At 41.8% G+C, this 20,540-nt stretch overlaps 1 protein-coding gene across 1 annotated transcript in view; it reads left to right on the forward strand.

The window, feature by feature from the left end:
* The window catches only part of LOC127424495 (transmembrane protein 8B-like), a 251,801-nt gene that overhangs the window by 220,448 nt on the left and 10,813 nt on the right, over positions 1–20,540 (forward strand). The window contains exons 10-12 of the mRNA XM_051669777.1: positions 3,467–3,645; positions 3,987–4,133; positions 5,312–5,428. Coding sequence (XP_051525737.1) covers positions 3,467–3,645; positions 3,987–4,133; positions 5,312–5,428 — 443 coding nt within the window. The remainder of the gene's footprint in view (positions 1–3,466; positions 3,646–3,986; positions 4,134–5,311; positions 5,429–20,540) is intronic.

A 20,540-nucleotide genomic window follows, 5' to 3' on the forward strand; every position in this document is an offset into this window, starting at 1 on the left:
GAAATTAATAAAAGAGCAATTTCTATCTGATGAAATATCTGAGAACTGTGCATAACTAGAAACATTTATATTCATTAGTTACTTTTTAGTACTTAATTTATTTCCTTTTTTCAGGTCTGGAAGTCAACATTATTTTAATTCCCTGATATTTCCAGGTTTTCCATGATAGTGTGAATAAGTGTTTATTTATAAACCTGTTTCTGAAGGACTTAAAGGGATAGTTCACCCAAAAATTAAAATTCTCTCATTATTTACTCAACCTCATGCCATGTGTATGACTTTCTTTCTTCTGAAGAACTCATACGAAGGTATTTAGTAGAATATTTCAGCTCTGTTGATCCATAGAATGTAAGTGAATGGTGACCAGACATTTGAAGCTCCAAAAATCACATAAAGACAGCATAAAAGTAATCCATATGACTCCAGTTGTTAAATCCATATCTTCAGAAGTGATATTATAGATGTGGGTGAGAAATGTTTAAGTCCTTTTTTTACTATCAATCTCCACTTTCACTTTACTTTCACTTTCACATTCTTTCACATTTTGAAAGTGAAAGTGGAGATTTATGGTAAAATGTTGACTTTAATATTGATCTGTTTCTCGCCCACACCTATCATATCGCTTCTGAACATATGGATTTAACAAGTGGAGTCTTATACTGTAGATTACTTTTATGCTGCCTTTATGTGATCTTTAAAGGTCTGGTCACCATTCACTACCATTGTAAGGGCCAACAGAGCTGAGAATATCTTTGTTTATGTTCTGCAGAAGAGAGAAAGTCATACACATCTGGCATGAGAGTGATAAAATGATGAGACAATTTTTATTTTTGGGGGAACTATCCCTTTAATATACTGTTGGGAGAGGCAACACACTTTACATTCTGGAATAAGTTCAAATCGAATCCACAAGATTATATGTGGAGTTTGGAGAAAAAGTAATGCCTCTAATGTAAAAACAAACAAACAAAAAAAACAACAACAACATTTGACTCAAAACTGTTGAATTGCTCTACAAAGTATACATTTAAAAAAGATAAAGGGGCAGAAATTCTGTCTTTCATTTAACTTGGTGAACAAAGTCTGTCCGTTCCCCAAGGTGCTCTTGCGGTTAATATGATGATAATCACAATAATATTTTATAATTCCATCATTATCTTTCTCCTCTACTGTCAGATGTAATCAAAGTTAATTGGCATGTTAAACGATTCAATTATACATGTGCCGATCATGTCACTCTATAACTATGAGATCACAAATCAAGTGGTTTTTAATTACAGGACATATGATGATCCTGAGAAATATGCTAATTGCAACCTCTCAATTACAGCGTCATTATAAAGCTCTGGTGCCTCATTTAATGCTCTCACCCTGGATCCCTAGCCATAGTTTCTTTTGTCATTAGCATAGACAAATTTTCTCTTTTAATGAAGATTTTCTAGAAAACAGCTGAGTGCTCTGATACAGCAAACGTGCCGAGCTCTTCTCTGTACTCAAGTGTCTGGTAAAGCTAAATTGACCATCTTTTTCGACACTCGGTTTAACTTCAATCATTTCGTAGCTTTGAGGATTTTTGTTTGGGGTTTGGCTAATTAAGGCGTCATAATCAAAGAGATTTGTTCAGTGTTTTCTGCCATTTTCTATGAGAGGTTAGAGGTGCAGCATATCTATTTTCTTCGTAGTGTTTATATAACAGAAGGCTTTCCGGATCCAATCTATATTTATGAAGCTGTTTACAACCACTGACAGATGAGAAACAGAATGTATGTGTGTGTGTGTGTGTGTGTGTGTGTGTGTGTGAGAGAGAGAGAGAGAGAGAGAGAGAGAGAGCAAGAGTACATGTGTATTTCTGTGTGATGTTTTTTTCAATGTACAGAAGTGTTTTCTTAGCTCAGTTAATTTGCTTTGAGGATTTGGGCTGTGGTACATTTTACATAGCCTACTTACCTTTAGACATTTTTCATCAAGCAACTTTCTGGACACTAACTTCAGATATAGTCCAACTCTAGAAACCTGCAGTTACATTTATTGCTGATTCCAGATAATTTAATGGAATAGTTCACCCAGAAATTAAAAATTGGTCATCAATTACTCACCCTCATGTCATTCCAAACCCACAAGACTAACTTTCTTTTGTGGAACACAAAAGGAGAATTTTGGAAAATGTATGTACAGGTTGATCATTTCCATCCAATCACAATCACTGAGGACTTAAGGTTTTCTGAAGCCATTCGCTTTTTGTGAGGAACAGACCGAAATTTAAGCCATCACTCCATGAGAGAAGTAGCAATGTTAGATTCTTAAATGAATAATTATTGTGAGTCAGATCTTTTCAATGAATCGTTTGGTCCGGTTCACATAACCGATCTGGGCTGCATTTCCCATAGAATGACATAACTTGCTGCTTAACTACCATAGTACGTGCATTGTTGGAGAAATTAACTAGCTCGCCACGACTGTTTCCAGAAACTAGTAACTAACGCACATCTGTCGTTCAAACCATTTTGGTTCAAAAATATAAAGATGTCATTAATGATGTTACACAGGGGGTGGAGTTATCATTTCTGCGGAATTTGAATGGATGTCCAATGATATCTCATTTGCATGGACACCAGAAAGCTGTTTATTGCGATTAAGCTTCTTAAGGCAATAAAAGCTGATTAAGAATCAAAAGCGGTGTCCGTGTTTGTATGCACTGTGATACATGTGGCTCGGTAACTTTCTCCTTCATACTCTGGGGATGCCCAGCGCATTTGATCACATAAGAACATGCGCACTCTTCAGAAACCTATGCAAATGTTGCATTTGCATGGATACATAAGCCATGTTTTCCGACAGAAACCTAGGTGTGTTAAAGTGTTTTCTCTTAATCCCTTTATTGGTGTACGAAAACCGGCCACACTAGCATGGTGTTTCAGAACAGTGCTTTCTGCAAAAACCCTGGAATAAGCAGTTTTTTTTTAAGAGCATGTAAACGGGGTCTTAAGTCTTACAGAATGGAAAATATCTACGAGGCACTACGATTCTCAAATTAATAGTTCACTGGAGGGTAAGATTATCATGAATAACAATTTAAATTTAGATCTGTATCTCACCCAAAACTATCAGATGGCTTTAGAAGATTTATAAAGCACAAGAGTTGTATAGATTTTTTTTGGTGCTTTCGCATCCTTTTTGAAACTTGAACACTCCAGTCCCCATTCATTTTAGTTGCATGATAAAAAGTACATTCTTAATTTTTCCTTTTGTGTTCTTTGGGTAAAAGAAGGCCGTGCGGATTAAGAATGACATAAAGGTGAGTAAATGATGACAACATTTTCATTTTTGGGTGAGCTATACTTTTAAGGTAATTTTGCATCATTTGATTAGTTCCTATTGTTAGCCTGTAGCTCATCTTGTAGTTTGCAGACCCATGTTAAAATCTGTTTCAGAATGTGGTCAGTAATGTGTGTGTAAACTCTTCTAGGTTGGGATGGCTGGGGTTGCACAGACAACACTGAGGCATACTCATATGGGTTCCAGTTGCTGTCAACTCTCCTTCTGTGTCTCAGCAACCTGATGTTCGTCCCACCTGTGACCATCGCCATTCGCAGTCATTACCTGCTAGAGGCATCCGTTTATATTTTCACCATGTTCTTTTCTACTGTAAGTTTTAATCACTGGATTAGAATGCATACAATGAGGCCAGCGTAGACATTTCAGCACCTAGTTGCATGTTGATATAAACAGATTATACTCTTTTGTAACCGTGGATGACTAATAATGAAAACCATACAGTTTAGTGATCATTATATAAAAACTATAATTTATTTGATCATAATCAATTATACAAGAGTGCTTTGTAATAACTTATATAATTTTATACTTGGTCTGTTTTGACCAATAATCAAGTTGGGAGTCAAAGTACTTACAGAATGTAAGAGGGTTGTATTTTATTTATGCTTTTTCCTCTGATCTTTTTTTTTTCATCTACCTCCCCTGAACAGTTTTACCATGCCTGTGACCAGCCAGGTATAGTGGTCTTTTGCATCATGGAGTATGATGTGCTGCAGTTCTGTGACTTCCTAGGCTCGCTCATGTCTGTATGGGTCACTGTCATCGCCATGGCCAGACTCAAATCCATTATCAAACAGGTACGAATCACTCTGTTTCAAAGAACCAGTTAAATTAAGAACTAATGTGATTTCCATTAACCTTATGGTTCATCTCTCTCTGCTCCCAAACTCTATTAGTTGTGATAAGACTTGCAATCTGATGTTTGAAATTTCACATCAAGACCCAGTTGCCCTGAAATGCTGAATATTTCTTGTGTCATCAATTTCTTTAAATTCTTTTTTGTGATTCATAAAGGCCAGTAGTTTTTCATGGACTTTATTGCCAGAAAAGAGCTTTCCAAGATGTGCAAGAGAGCAACATTTTTGCCACCTCAGTAAACAGCTTACATAGGGAATAAATATAAGAGTGTCAGCAATCTGTCATATGCTGTCATAATGATGGTGACATTTAGCTGTGGAGCAGAGTAAATATAGGTGGACAGTTTCAGGTGTGTGTGTGTGTGTGTGTTGTCTTTTATGTAGTCATCAGCTGCTCACCCACTGAGGGGAGAGAGAGATTTGAAGAATAAGAGCAACAGGAGAAAGAGAGAAGGGATGTGATTAAGTGTATGTTAGAGTTATATAGAAGGGAATCATTTACCCAAAAAAAACTGTCATCATTTACTCACTCTTATGGCATCTCAAACCTCTAGGACTTTCTTTCTTCTGTGGAACACAAAAGATGAAATTTTGAATAATTTACTGGTCTCTCTTTTCCATGCAATTACAATGAATAGGGACATGAACGTTCAAGCTTCAAAACAGCACAAAAGCACCTGAAAAGTATCATAAATAAGTCATAAAAGTGGTCCATATGACTTGTACTAAAGCTAAAGCCATATGGTAGCTTTGTGTGATGAAGAGATTGAAATTTAAATAATTATTCACTGAATAATCCACCAAGGAAAGCCAGGCTTGATGTTAAAATTTTGAGTAAATAATGGCTTAGATTTCGAATTGTTCCTCACAAAAACTATAGTATGGCTTCAGAAGATTTGGAATGTATTGCACAAGTTTCTCTTTTTTTCTTTTGGAGAGAGAGAGAGAAAGAGAGAGAGAGAGACATTTTTAGCAGCACCTCTCTTGACTTCCTGTCTGCCTGACAGACAGTAGCCATTGCAAGATGCCCCTAATTGGACAGGGGATTCACTACCACCCCTGGGCATGTGGACTTGTCAATAACTGCGCTAACATTTCCTCTTTTGGCACTCTCCTAGGTGCTGTACTTGCTGGGGGCAATGGCTCTGTCTATGGCCTTACAGCTAGACCGTCATGGCCTGTGGAACCTGCTAGGACCAAGCCTTTTCGCTTTGGGCATCATGGCCATCGCCTGGGTAAGCAACAGATGAAAGTATTGCCGACATGCATAGATTCCATGTGTTTAAGACAATGCTGCCAAGCAACTTATTATAGTTTTATTAATCAATAAAACATGCCAGAAAAAGTCAGTTATTAAACTAGACATGGTTCAGGCAGTCACAGAGCATAAAAAATAACAGATGTTGGAGCTGTAGTTGCAAGATAGTGCAAGATGTTGTTGTTTGTTACGGATGATTATGTTACCATAGTTTCCAAGTTTTTGCCTTCTAAAGCTACAAAGATTTTAGTTTAAGTTGAAAAAACAAAACAAAACAAAAAAAACATGTATGCCTGTTTAGAACCCTGTTGAAAAAAACTGCTTAAACCAGCCTAAGATAGTTTGTTTGTCTTAGCTGGTTTAAACTGGTCAGTTGGTAGGTTTTAGAGGGGTTCTGGGCACTTTACACATGGTCAGGCTGGGTGATCAACTAATACCAGCTTTGCCAGGCTGGAAGTTCATTTTAAACCATCTAAGACCAGCTTGTATAGTCTGGGAGACCTGCTAAGACAAGCTTGGCCTGGCTGCAAGTCCAGCTAGACCAGCTAAGACCAGTCTGGCCAGTCTAGTAAACCAAATAAGACCTGCTTGGCCAGACTGAGAGACCATTTTAAACCAGCTAAAACCAGATTGGCTAGTTTGGGAGACCAGCTAGACCAGCTTGGCCAGGCTGGGAGTCCAGCTAGACCAGTTAAGACCAGTCTGGGAAATGAGTTAAGACCAGCTTGGCCAGACTGGGAGACCATTTTAAGCCAACTAAAACCAGATTGGCTAGTCTGGGAGACCAGCTAAAAGCAGCTTGGCCAGGCTGGGAAACCAAATTAAACCAGCTAAGATCAGCTTGGCCAGTCTGGGAGACCAGCTAAGACCAGCTTGGCCAGGCTGGGAAACCAGCTTAAACCAGCTAAGATTAGCTTGGCCAGTCTGGAAGACCAGCTAAGACCACGTGGCAAGTCTTTGAAACAATATTAAACCAGTGAAAACCAACCTGGCATGTCTGTGAGAGTAGCTAGACTGGCTAAGACCATCTTAGCCAGGCAGGGAGACCAGCTAGAATAGCTTGGTCTGGCACAGAGATGAGCTTTAACCAGTTAAGACCAGCTTGACCAGTCTGGGAGACCTGCTAAGACCTTCTTGGCCAGGCTGAATGATCAGCTAAGACCAGTTTGGCCAATCTGGGAGACCGGCTAAAACAGCTTGGTCTGGCATGGAGACAAGCTTAAACCAGCTTGACCAGTCTGGAAGACCCGGTAAGACCAGCTTGGCTAAGCTGGGAAATCATTTTAACCAAGCTAGGACCAGCTTGGCCAATCTGGGATACCAGCTAGACCCACTTGGTCTGGCTGAGAAACCATCTTAAACTGACTAAGATCAGCTTGGCCAGTCTGGGGGACCAGCTAAGACCAGCTTGGCAAGTATGGGAAACCATCTTAAATCAGTGAAAACCAACCTGGCCTGTCTGTGAGACCAGCTAGACCGGCTAAGACCAGCTTTGCCAGGTTGGGAAACCATCTTAAACCAGCTAAGACCAGCTTGGCCAATCTGGGAGACCATCTAGAACAGCTTGGTCTGTCATGGAGATGAGCTTAAACCAGTTAAGACTAGCTTGATCAGTCTGGATGACCCGGTTAGACCAGCTTTGCTAGGCTGGGAAACCATCTTAAACCAGCTAGGACCAGCTTGGCCAGTGTGGGAGACAAACTAGATTAGCTTGGTCTGGCTGGGAGACAAGCTTAAACCAGTTCAGACCAGCTTGGCCAGGCTGGGAGACCAGCTAAGACCAGCTTGTCTAGGCTGGGAGACCAGCTAGACCCACTTTGTCTGGCTGGGAAACCATCATATACCAGTTAAGACCAGCTTGGCCAGGTTGGGAGACCATTTTAAACCAGCTAAGACAGCTTGGTCAGTCTGGGAGACCAGCTAAGAGCAGCTTGGCCAGGCTGGGAAACAAGCTTAAACCAGCTAAGACCAGCTAGGCCAATCTGGGTGACTAGCTAGACCAGCTTGGTCCTGTTGGGGGACAAGCTTAAACCATTTAAGACCAGTTTGGCCAGGCTGTGAGACCAGTTTAAACCAGCTAAGACCAGATTGGCCTGCCTTGGAGACGAGCTAAGACTAGCCTACCATATTAGGCTAGGTTTAGCTGGATTTTTCAGCAGGACTCCCAGCCTGACCAGCTGAAAAAATACATGAAACCCTCTAAAACCACACTAGACTGGCCAGGCTTAGAGACCACAGGAAAATATCTCTGAATGAAGGTAACATAATAAAAGGTAACGTTCCTGTGTGTCCAAAAATAAAAAATTTCTGTCTGAAAATCTATATCCGGCAGTTAAATGCCAAGACTAGTCTGACCGCTGAGTGACAACGTAGCACCTCTTCAATATCTATAATTTATGAAGGCATTTCGAGTTACCTGGTCCAGCATGTGCCCCCTCATTGACGCCATGCAAGTGTGGGATAAAGGGCTGCATTTATCTGCACATTAGCATGGTGTGGCATTAAACATTTATCTTTTCTGTCAGTATCAGAGATGCCCTCACTGTTCCATTACCAGACATTGTACTTTATGCTAATTTCTCTAGCGACCACACTGTTTTTCCTGAAGTGAGAAGATAAAAAATTATGGGTGTTGGACAAGGTAAAGTCTTTGCCAGAGCCTCTGTTGAGTGAGAGAATAATGTCCTCCCTTGAGTTGAATGTGGTGGTGGACTATATATATATATATATATATATATATATATATATATATATATATATATATATATATATATATAAATACACCGATCAGCCACAACATTAAAACCACCTGCCAAATATTGTGTAGGTCCTCCTCGTACCGCCAAAACAGCACCAATCTGCATCTCAGAATAGCATTCTAAGATGATATTCTAGACTTTGTCAGTTCAAAACAGTCTGGCCATTCTCTGTTGTCCTCTCTCATCAACAATGCATTTCCATCCGCAGAACTGCCGCTCACTGGATGTTTTTTGTTTTTGGCACCATTCTGAGTAAATTATAGAGACTGTTGTGCATGAAAATCCCAGAAGATCAGCAGTTACAGAAATACTCGAACCAGCCCGTCTGGCACCAACAATCATGCCATGATCCAAATCACTGAGATCACATTTTTTCCCCATTCTAATGGTTGATGTGAACATTAACTGAAGCTCCTGACCCGTGTCTGATTTTATGCACTGCACTGCTGCCACACGATTGGCTGATTAGATAATCGCATGGATGATTGTTAGTGCCAGTTAGTGCCTTGTTGATGAGAGAGCCATGACCCCGGCAGCAGCGAACCCCCATGTGACGCTGGTGAAGATGGGTGTGCAAGATGACCCAGAGGCCTTTCTGGAGGTCTTCAAGCGCATGGCCCAAGCTCTGGAATAGCCGTGGGCGCATTGAGCAGTCCACCTCCTACTGCTGCTGACCAGGGAGACCCAACTTGCTCCAACAACTCCCGGTCGACAACCTCCTGAGGTACCCTGAGCTGAAGAAAGCCATCCTGCAGCGGATCGGCCGCAGTCCCGAAGAGCATCGCCAGCGGTTCCAATCCCTGACGCTGAGCGAAGTCGTCCGCCCATTTACCTTCGCTCAACAGCTCTGTGATGCCTGCCGGTGGTGGATGCTGGCTGAGGAGCCCAGTGATATCAGGGGTGTCATCGATCTCATGGTACTGGAACAAATTGTCTCCCAACTACCGAAAGGAACTGCAGAGTTGGTCAATTGCCACCGACCGGCATCACTGGATGAAGCAGTGCAGTTGGTGGAGGACCATTTAGCGGCATACCCGAGGGCCGGCACGCCCCACTCTCTCTTTTGCTGTGGTCCCTCCCCCGCACCCTCCCCTCCTCCTTTCTGACCTATCCTGTTCCCCCGGAACCGGTGGAACAATCCCCCAAGGCCGGGGCACCACTCCTGTCTCTCTCTCCCCCGGCTCTACCCTTTCTTCCTCTCAGGTGGGGCAAGCTGCCGCCACTGGTGTAGGCGTGAGGTTTGGGCCGGACTGTTGGAGTTGCGAGGAGCAGGTCTGCGAACAGTGCCCAGTGATGGAGGAGGGGACATTGATCTGGGTCCCTGACACTCCACAGGCCGCCCCCAATCGAGCCGGGACATGCCAAATACCTATGAGTATTGGGGGGGTACATACCAAGCCTTGGTGGATTCAGGTTGTAACCAAACCTCCATTCATCAATTCTTGGTTCAAAATGGGGCATTGGATACAAATAATCGGGTGAAAGTGAGGTGTGTGCACGGGCATATTAACGATTCTCCTGCAGTGATCATAACTATTCTATTTCGGGGTCAAAAGCATAACATCGAGGCTGGGGTTAGTTCCCGCCTCACCCATCCACTAATTTTGGGTACTAATTAGCTGACTTTTCCAGAATTTTTAAAGGGGTTGGTTGTGGATGGGTCCTGTAATACAGTGGGACGGTGTGGGTTGTGCAATGCACTGACAGTGAAGCCGGGGCCGTCAACGTCAGCTCCGCATCAGGATAACGTAAGGGAGGGGGATTTCCCTCTGGAGCAGACATGAGACGAGACTCTTAAACACGCATTTGACCAAGTGAAAATCATTGATGGTCAATGCCTTCAGCCGTGCATTGTACTCACATATCCGTATTTTTCAATTATAAATGATCGGTTGAATCGAGTGATGCAGGATGCTCAGACAAAAGAAGATACAACCCAGTTGTTAGTACCAAGGAGCCGTCTGGAAATATTGTTCAAGGCGGCTCATCATAGTCCGATGGCAGTTCACTTGGGACAGGGGAAAACACTAAGCCGTCTCATGGCCCGTTTCTATTGGCCAGGCATTCGCAGGGATGTTACCCGGTGGTGTGCGACATGCCACAGATGTCAGCTGGTGAATCCGCCGGCCACTCCAAAAGCGCCATTGCGCCCTCTTCCGTTGATCGAGGTTCCCTTTGACAGAGTTGGCATGGACCTCGTCGGGCCATTAGAACGGTCAGCATGCGGGCATCGCTTTGTGTTGGTTCTGGTGGACTATGCAGTGCGATACCTAGAAACAGTGCCTCTTCGCAACAACATCTCAGCACGTAGTGTTGCGGAGGCACTCTTCAGAATAATCTCCTGAGTGGGGATTCTGAAAGAAATCCTTACTGATCAGGGCACTAATTTCATGAAACGTACACTCTGCGAGCTGTATGAATTATTGAGTATTAAATCTATTTGGATAAGCATGTACCACCCACAATCGAACGGTTTGGTCAAACGATTTAATAAGACCATAAAAAATATGATTCGTAAGTTTGTGCACGAAGATGCTTGGAATTGGGATAAATGGCTTGAACCTCTGTTATTTGCAGTGCGAGTGGTCCCTCAAGCTTCCACTGGGTTTTCCCCATTTGAATTGTTATATGGACATAAGCCCCATGGCGACTTAGATGTCATGAAGGAAAATTGGGACGAGGGACCTTCACAGAGCAAAAATTTAATTCAATACGTTCTTGACCTGAGAGCAAAACTCCACACACTGGGGCGACTATCACAGGAGAATTTGCTACAGGCGCAAGAACGTCAGTCCCGACTGTATAACAGGGGAGATCGGCTGTGGGAGTTTGCACGGGGAGATAAAATACTTGTATTACTACCCATATCAAGCTCTAAATTACTTGCAAAGTGGCAAGGGCCCTTTGAGGTCACACGTCAAGTTGGGGAAGTCGATTATGAGGTAGTGCGTACGGATTGAGGCGGGGTTTGTCAAATTTACCACCTCAACCTACTAAAACCATGGCCCTAAAATCCTTGGTGACGGTAGTCCCAGAGAGGGAGGAGCTCGGTCAGGAGGTGAGTCTAAAAGCCAATCAGTTCACCCTGGTCCCTTGCGGAGACCACCTCTCGCCATCACAGCGTATGGAGGTTGCCAGGGTGCAAAATAATTTCTCTGACGTGTTCTTGCCTCTCCCCGGCTGCACTAATCTCATAAAACACCACACCGAGACAACCCCAGGAGTAGTGGTACATAGTCGTCCCTACAGCTTACTCAAACACATGAAACAAGTAGTACAGGAAGAATTAATGGCCATGATCGATATGGGCGTAATAGAAGAATCCCACAGCAATTGGGCCAGCCCAGTGGTTCTGGTGCCTAAGAGCGATGCTTGGTGCGGTTCGGTGTGGATTATAGAAAGGTCAACGCGGTGTCAAAATTTGATGCTTATCCAATGCCTTGTATTGACAAACTGCTCGATACACTTTTATTAAAGGGATATTGGCAGATCCCCTTGACGCCGATGTCCTGTGAGAAAATGGCCTTCTCCACACCATTTGGCTTACACCAATTTGTGACCCTTCCGTTCGTTTTGTTTGGGGCCCCGGCTACGTTTCAGCGTTTTATGGACCGAGTCTTGGATGATATCATTATTTACAGTAATGATTGGCAATGCCATATGCAGCATCTGAGGGCAGTTCTGAGGTCCCTGCAATGAGCGGGGCTCACAGTAAATCCGAAGAAGTGCACAACTGGGTGGGTGGAGGTACGGTATCTGGCATTCCACTTGGGTCATGGGCAGGTGCGACCCCAAATTGATAAAACTGCAGTGATCGCAACCTGCCCAAGACCCAAGACCAAAAAGAAGGTGAGACAGTTTCTGGGGCTGGCCAGCTACTGTCGAAGGTCTATGCCTAATTTTTTCGACGTCACCAGCCCGCTGACTGATCTCACTAAAAAGGGAGCCCCAGATCCGGTCCAGTGGACGGAGTCATGCCAATAAGCTTTCACACAGGTAAAAGCTGCACTTTGTGGCGGGCCGCTTCTGCATTCCCCTGATTTCTCTCTCCCTTTTGTTTTACAGACGGACGCATCGGACAGGGGGCTGGGTGCTGTTCTGTCCCAAGTGGTGGAGGGGGAGGAGCTCCCGGTGCTGTACATTAGTCGGAAGCTCTCTTTGAGAGAGACAAAGTACAGCACCATAGAGAAGGAGTGTTTGGCCATCAAGTGGGCGGTCCTCACTCTCCCCTACTGTTTGTTGGGATGAGCATCCACCCTCTGTTCGGACCACACCCCACTCCAATGGCTCCACCGCATGAAGGATCGCCCGGATCACCCGTTGATATCTGGCTCTCCAGCCATTTAAGTTCGAGGTGGTCCACAGACCGGGGGCACAGATGGCTGTTGTGGACTTCCTCTCCAGAAAAGGGGGGGGAGTGGGCAGTCCGGATGGTTCCCCTGGCCTGAGTCGGCGGTGGGGTTATGTGGAGGTGAGGGCGTGGTCAAGCGCCCATCTGGGGAGAGAGAAAACTGTAAGGACATCCACCTGAGATAAATTGTGAATAATTACCATTTCCATGTTCACAGTGAGAGTTGGGGGAGTTAAAAGAAGGCCCAGTCCACCGAAAGGGAGAGAGAGCCCAGCTGAGAAGCTGCATATGTGTTGGCCGCTGCCGTTGTTCTTTTATATTGAAGCACCTTGAGCACTGTAAAGCGAACAAGTTTTGTGAGTTTAATAAAAGACATTCCTGTGTGGGAATCGTCATCTTCCGCTTTCTCCTTTTGATCCAAATACGAACATCTGTTCCAGACCTTAAGCACACAGCCAAAACAATGCAAGAGTGGCTTAGTGCAACTCTGTGAATGTCCTTGAGTGGCCCAACCAGAGCCTGGACTTGAACCCAAACAAACATCTCTGGAGAGACCTGAAAATGGCTGTCCACCGATGGTCCCCATCCAACCTGACAGAGCTTAAGAGGATCTGGAGAGAAGAATGGCAGAAAATCCCCAAATCCAGGTGTGCAAAGCTTGTCGCATCATTCCCAAAAAGACTTGAGGCTGTAATCACTGCCAAAGGTGCTTCAACTAAATACTGAGTTAAGGGTCTGAATATGTATGTCAATGTGATATTTCAGTTTTTTATTTTTAATAAATTTGCAAAGTTATCAAAAATCTGGTTTTTGTTCTGTCATTATGGGGTATGGAGTGTAGATTGATGTGAAAAAAAAAAAATAGAATTTATAGCATTTTAGCATAAGGATGCAACAACAATATGTGAAAAAATGAAGGGGTGTGCATATTTGATGAATGGATTATATATATATATATATATATATATATATATATATATATATATATATATATATATATATACAATCAATTCATCAAGTATGCAGACCCCTTCATTTTATATATATATATATATATATATATATATATATATATATATATATATATATATATATATATATATATATATATATATATATATACACACACACACACACACACACACACACACATACAGAGAAGATGAGCCAATTGTAAACTTCTGCTGGGGGAGAAAACTAAACAGAATTGTCTTTTTCAGAAAAAAAAAGACATCTAGCCCAAAGATATATTTAGTTAAATGGAGGAATATTGAGAGAGAGTGCAAAATATTAGTGCTTCATACTACAAGACTATGCTTTTCTATATAAAGACTCTGCCTGATTAGCATTATTACCCATCTAAAGACATTAATAATGTTCCTAATAAAGCAGAATCAACACAAACCCTGAGGCAAACCACATCTGGATAAAATGAATAAATCAGAGAAGGAAAGTTCATATGTCATAATATTAGTTTTGAGATGTTAACAGGCAGCTGTGCTACATTATTTTTAGTTAAATTTGCCAGACAATTCAATCTATAATAGATTTGATCATCTAATTCCACAAGATTTAGCATATGAATAGGTAACATGAAACACTTTTGTGAATTTTACTTGTCCTGTGGTGTGCCATGCTATGCTAAATCTAAAACATTCTTTTATAATACTTTTTTAATCAATATGCATGCAGTTTTTATGACCTCATAGTAATTGAGAGACTACATGAATGATTGTCATTGTAAAAGTCCATGTCACTCCGCAGTACCATTTTAAATTAACTAGTGAAGGTTAAAGGTGATTCAAAATGGTAGAAAACATAAAATAAATGGAGATATACATCAGATATACTCTTTCCCTCATGAATTCATATATTTTTTAATGTAAAATCTTGATGTTATCTTAAAAAAAAAGCTAATGGGCATGTTATGCATCAACTACCCATGTAATTTTGTTCTGAAAGTTATGCAGGCATTTTGATGAGTCATTAAGAGCACATTATTCATTTCAGAATTTTACCCTTACAAAAAGAAAGGATATTAATAGACTTTAATGAATTACTATAAATGCCACAGACAGTATTAAGAGTACACTATTAAGATTAAGAATCAATAGCTTGAATGTTCTGTTCTTGCAAAATTGAATATTGGATGGAATAACAGAATTTGATTCAAATTAACAAGCAGAAAATACAGATTACTCTAATTCTGTCTAAAATGCATTGAACACAACATCAGACAACTGTTAAATACGGACGTCTGTCATCCCCATTGAACATAATAGCTCTCTGTAATTAAAACCTATCTGTTGACAGCTCCATTTTAATGCTATCCGATCCTACACGAATACAATACAAAGAATCCCACTGTCTGATCTTCAGATCCCTGTTTGAACTGATGAAAAAAGCTACAATTCATCATGCTTTTAACATGCCACATCCAAACAATATGTTTACAGTGCAGTTGTTACCATTACAGGGCTTCTATTATCATATTGCTGTGTTATTTTTGCTCCATGCATTTTGAAACTACACAGATGAGCTCAAATATGATCTGTCATGGAGAGCAGAGGAGTCGAATGGAAGTAAAGAATGATGAGAGAGTTGCAAAGCAATTGAGAGACAAGGTAAATTTGAGAGAGAGAGAAAAATATGGGGGTGGGATGGAGTCTGCTCACTCACACTTACAAGGAGTGTATTGTCTGTGGTTTGGGTTTCATTTCTCATTATATGTAACACCACAGTTTGAATTCTAATACTACTAATTAAATTACTCCTGCTTTAGGAATACACATTTAGCTTTTAAAATAGAACAATGATTGAGGATGGGATACATAAAATGTAGTGTTGTGAAAGAAAGTATGAGAACCTTTTGAAATTATATGTATTTCTCCACTAATGGCTCCAAAAATGTGATCTGTGTCATAATAAAAAATAAAGACCAGCCATAGACTTTCTTTAGCAACTGATCTGACCTGTTTAGCAGTTAAGTACTTTGACTCGTGCTTCAATCCAAAATTGTTTTACTGTAGCTCTTGTACATTTTTGTGATGTCTTATTAGAATGACCTGCTTTAGACTGTGGCACTGTAGATTATTGGAACTGAGGTCAGGATATTGACTTGGTCATTATTAGACCAAATCATTTTTTGATGTTGATTTGCCGTGGTGTTTAGGATCATTGTTGTGTTACAAGACCCTTTGAGTTTTAGATTCTGGAGTCAGACTCCTTCTGGTGTAAAATTTCCTGATACAATTTGGAATTAATTGGTTCCTCAGCAATTGAGAGCCTTTCAGGCCCTGTAGCAGCAAAGCTGGCACACACCATTACACTCCCTCATGCTTCATATTTGACATGAGATTTTGGTGTTGGTATGCAGTGTTTTCTCCAAATATAACATTGTGAACATTTGCCAAAAATTTTTCATTGTTTCACAGTGCTATGGAAAAATCAAGAGGTCTTGGTCTAACTTTCTGTGCTCATCAGCAGTGATTTTCGAAAAGGAGGGGTTTCCTCTGTGGTAACCTCCCTTTGCTCTGTTCCATACACAGTGATACATGACTCATGAATTTTATTGTTATGAGCTTGAACAACTCCTCTTTATAGATCCTCTGAAATGTATTTTGAAATAGCACCCACTGTGTATAGTCCTATGAATATATCATATGGACATTATCTATTATTATGGTTTAAATTCATGCAGAACTTCAGATCATATCAAATCTCACAAACTTTTGTGTTTGTGGCCATGACGCCAGGCAGCTTAATATTACAGTAGTTACAAGAAATAGTCATATTATTACACCCATATATATATATATATATATATATATATATATATATATATATATATATATATATATCAAAAATTGAGAGTGATATGACTGTATTTTGAAAGCAAAATGAACAGATGCCCCATCTATCTTTTGCTTTATATAAAGACTGTAAGTCTGATTGGAAGACTATTAACCAATGGCAAAGGCACTTCAGCCCAGGTTGTTTCTGGGGGAGTGTGAGGAGGAGGAGGGTGTGGCTGGGCCGTGAGGATACATGCCCGGTGCTGAGTTGCCTAATCAGCGGGAGAGAGATAAGGGAAGAGCCGGGGACACCAGAGAGAGAGAGAGAGAGAGAGAGAGAGAGAGACACGCGGCCGCATTGTGTGTGTGTTTATGTTACTGTGTTTTCAGTTTGACGTTCTGTTTGCTTCAAGTTTTGTTGATTGTTAATTCGGTTCCCGCATCCTCCTTTCCCGAACTGTTACACTGGTGCCGAAACCCGGGAAAGGAGGAAGGGCATGCTGTCCGGGAGAACTCGCTGCTGCCGTCCGCTGGGAAGCACAGGAGCCACTGCCGTCCACCAGGAGAAGGAGGAGCCGTTGCCATCCGCCAGGAGAAGGGGGAGCCGTTGCTGTCTGCCAGGGGACGGATTTGCCGCTGCCGTCCACCAGGAGCCGGATGAACTGCTGCCGTCCGCCAGGAAGCGGAGGAGTGGCTGAGGACCGGGTGGGCAGCATGCCTGCGGGAGCCGAAGAAGAGTGTTTCTTTTCTCTCTCCCCCCCTCTCTCTCTCTGTCTCTCGCAGATTCTCAGGAGGTGGGGAGGACCATTGGGTGGTGGAACGGCCGGAAGGGCAGCGTCTCCCCTCCAGAGATTGGGTGGGGGGTTGGGGGGGGTAAGCAAGTCCGGATGGCGCCCCGGCCTGGAGGAGTGTGACGAGGAGTTGCCTAATCAGCGGGAGGGAGATAAGGAAAGAGCCGTGGACACCAGAGAGAGCGAGAGAGACACACCCACACGCAGACTCTCTGTGTGTGTGTTTATGTTGCTGTGTTTTCAGTTTGATGTTCTGTTTGATTAAAGTTTTGTTGATTGTTAATACGGTTCCAGCATCCTCCTTTCCCGAACTGTTACAGGGACTGTTGTATTTTAAGTCAATTTGGATAAAAAGTAAAAAAAAACAGCTTTCCAATAATACTTCTAATTTTTAATTTACAGTCACAGAACACTCGAATACAAGGCCACCACTGCTCATTTTATGCTTCATTTGTTTGGTGCTTATTATGAAATACAGAAGTGGCACATATGAAGTGCAAATTATATTATGTGTTATATTATTTACATTTGAATATGCATTGCTCTGGATTTGTTGGATTGGGGTTCATGGCAGCACAACTATTTACTTACAAATACTTAGTACAGATATCAAATAACACTTAAACGGGTGCCAGATCAAATGACGAAGCATTACAATAAATTAAAGAAATATGTCCACACATTGTTATGATATTCCCATTTATTTTGCAACATTTCAATCCAGTGGTCTTTTTTGTAATTAAAATGTTTTATTGATTCTTACAATAAATAAAGAAATGCAAAACATATATACATAGAATCAACATTTAAACCCCACAACCACCCCTCCCCCTCCCAATCCCCAACCCCGCCCTGACCCTCAACAAACATCCCTGTGGCCACACATGAGTATATAAACAAAAAAGCAAACAAACACACAAACAAAAATATATATATATATATATATATATAACAATCATATACATTTAAAACTATACTACTCTCTCCACCACCCCACCCTGAGAGCCCTCCAAAAACTCCAAATAGTTGCCCCATTTCCCAACAAACAAAACCAAGTTACCCCGTCTTCCAAATGACACCTCCTCAAAAGCCACCAACCTCCCCATCTCCATGCACCACTCCCGAAATGGGGGTGCTCCAGCTGACCTCCAACCCCTCAAAATAATCTGCCTGCCGATCATCACACTGGTCAGAACCCAACTCTCTATGTGTCAGTTCCCCACATCGATGACCGCCCAATCCCCCAAAACACAGAGTCTGGGGCAAAACGAAACCCGATTGCCCAACACGTCACACACAAAACTTTGAACCTTCAACCAGAATTCCTGGATCTCAACACACCACCAAAAAATATGGGCTGTGTCTACATCCTCTGATTGGCATCGCCAACAGGTGGATGTGTCTATTAGACCAAGCCTATACAATCTAGAAGGGGTCCAATACAATCTGTGTAAAATCTTGAATTGCATAAGGCGCACCCTTGCATCTCTAGATGCAGACTTGACGTTTTTTTGAATCCTAGCCCACACTCCCTCCTCCAATACCAAGTTGAAATCTTTCTCCCATAATCTCTTGATAGAAGTTAAAGCTCCATCCCCCAGACTCTGAATTAGCAGGGAGTAATACACTGATGCCTCATGACCTTTTCCAAAAGCAGTAATCACCATTCCCAGAGTATCTGCCACTTAAGGGGGGTGTATGCTACTCCCAAAAATAGTACAGAGCAGGTGGTGCAGCTGTAAATACCTATAAAACTGAGATCTGGGAATCCCAAAATGTTGAACCAAATTTTCAAAAGATCTCAACACCCCACTCTCATATAAGTCACTGAGCGTATTAACCTCCCTCACAATCCACTCTGACCAACAGAAAGGGGACTTATTAATACATAATTTTGGGTTCTGCCATATGCTCAAGGGAACATTTAAATAAATGTCTGACTTAAACACTCTGGACACTTTTGTCCATACCGAGTGCAAATGCGAGATAACGGGGTGTAACTTAACTTCTCCGATTAGTTTGATAGAAAGGCTTTGCAATGGCGAAATAGGGGTAAGAACTTCCTGTTCAATACAAAACCAGGGAGGGGCTCTCTCAGGTGGAATCAACTAATGAGCCAAATGTCTGAGAATGAATGCATAATAATAAAACAAAATCTTGGGTAGGCCTAGCCCACCTTTGTCAATCGGCCTATGTTACTTGTTGAAATGTAATCTGGGACGCTTACCATTCCAAATGAAGGACTTTGCTAAGCTATCAAATTGCTTGAAATAAGAGAGGGGGACATCTACAGGGAGAGATTGTAGCAGGTAGTTAAATTTTGTAATACAATTCATTTTAATAGCATTAACCTTCTCAATCATAGATAAATGTAATGAAGCCCACCTGCCCACATCTCTCGAAAAACTTTTTATTAAGGGGTCAAAATTAACTCTAATTAAATCAGACAGATTTTATAAAATGCCCAAATTACTTAATGCCCTGTTGGGGCCACTGGAAGGCACCTGGCTGAAAAGCTGTTACTGGGCAGTATGCTGTCAGAGCCAAAGCTTCAGATTTAGACCAATTGACTCTGTATCCTGAGAACTTAGAAAAGGAATTAATAATTCTGTGGAGGCAAGGCATAGATCTAGAAGGGTCAGATACAAATAATAAAATATAATCTACGTAAAGCAGAAGCTTATGCACCACACCTCCCGACATCACCCCTGGAAAATCATCCTCCTTTCTTATTGTGGCTGTTAATTGTTCCAGGGCAAGACAGAACAATAATGGGGAAAGAGGACGGGTGCCTCTATGCAGAGTTAAATAATCGGAAATTAATCCATTTGTTTGTACCGCCACTACCGGGTGTCTATAAAGTAACTTAATCCATGCAATAAACATACTCCTAAACCCGTACATTTCCAAAATCTTAAAAAGATAATCCCATTCTACCTTATCAAAAGCCTTTTTGACGTCAAGTGAGATGGCAGCGACCGGAGTCTGATCTTTCGCCACTGACCACATGATATTGATGAAACGACTAATGTTATCAGAAGAGCTGCGGCCCTGAATAAACCCCACCTGACCTATATGTATAAGAGATATCACAACTTTACTTAATTGATTAGCCAAAATTTTTGACAATATTTTAACGTCTAGCTGGATCAGGGAAATTGGACAGTAACTCTTACACTCACTTGGATCTTTGTCCTTTTTAAGAATCAGACTGATCCAGTCTCCTCCCAATATTATATAATGAGGGGTGCCAGCAGCTTGCAACATCCCTTCAAGATCTATAAAATAGCCCTGATCATCAGCATTAGGTGCATAAATATTAGCCAAAATCAACCTTTGCCCCTGAATTTCTGCTAAAACAATAATGACTTTTCCTAATTTATCTTTACTCTGT

This window comes from Myxocyprinus asiaticus, chromosome 3 (genome assembly GCF_019703515.2).
Source record: "Myxocyprinus asiaticus isolate MX2 ecotype Aquarium Trade chromosome 3, UBuf_Myxa_2, whole genome shotgun sequence".
Lineage (NCBI taxonomy): Eukaryota > Metazoa > Chordata > Actinopteri > Cypriniformes > Catostomidae > Myxocyprinus > Myxocyprinus asiaticus.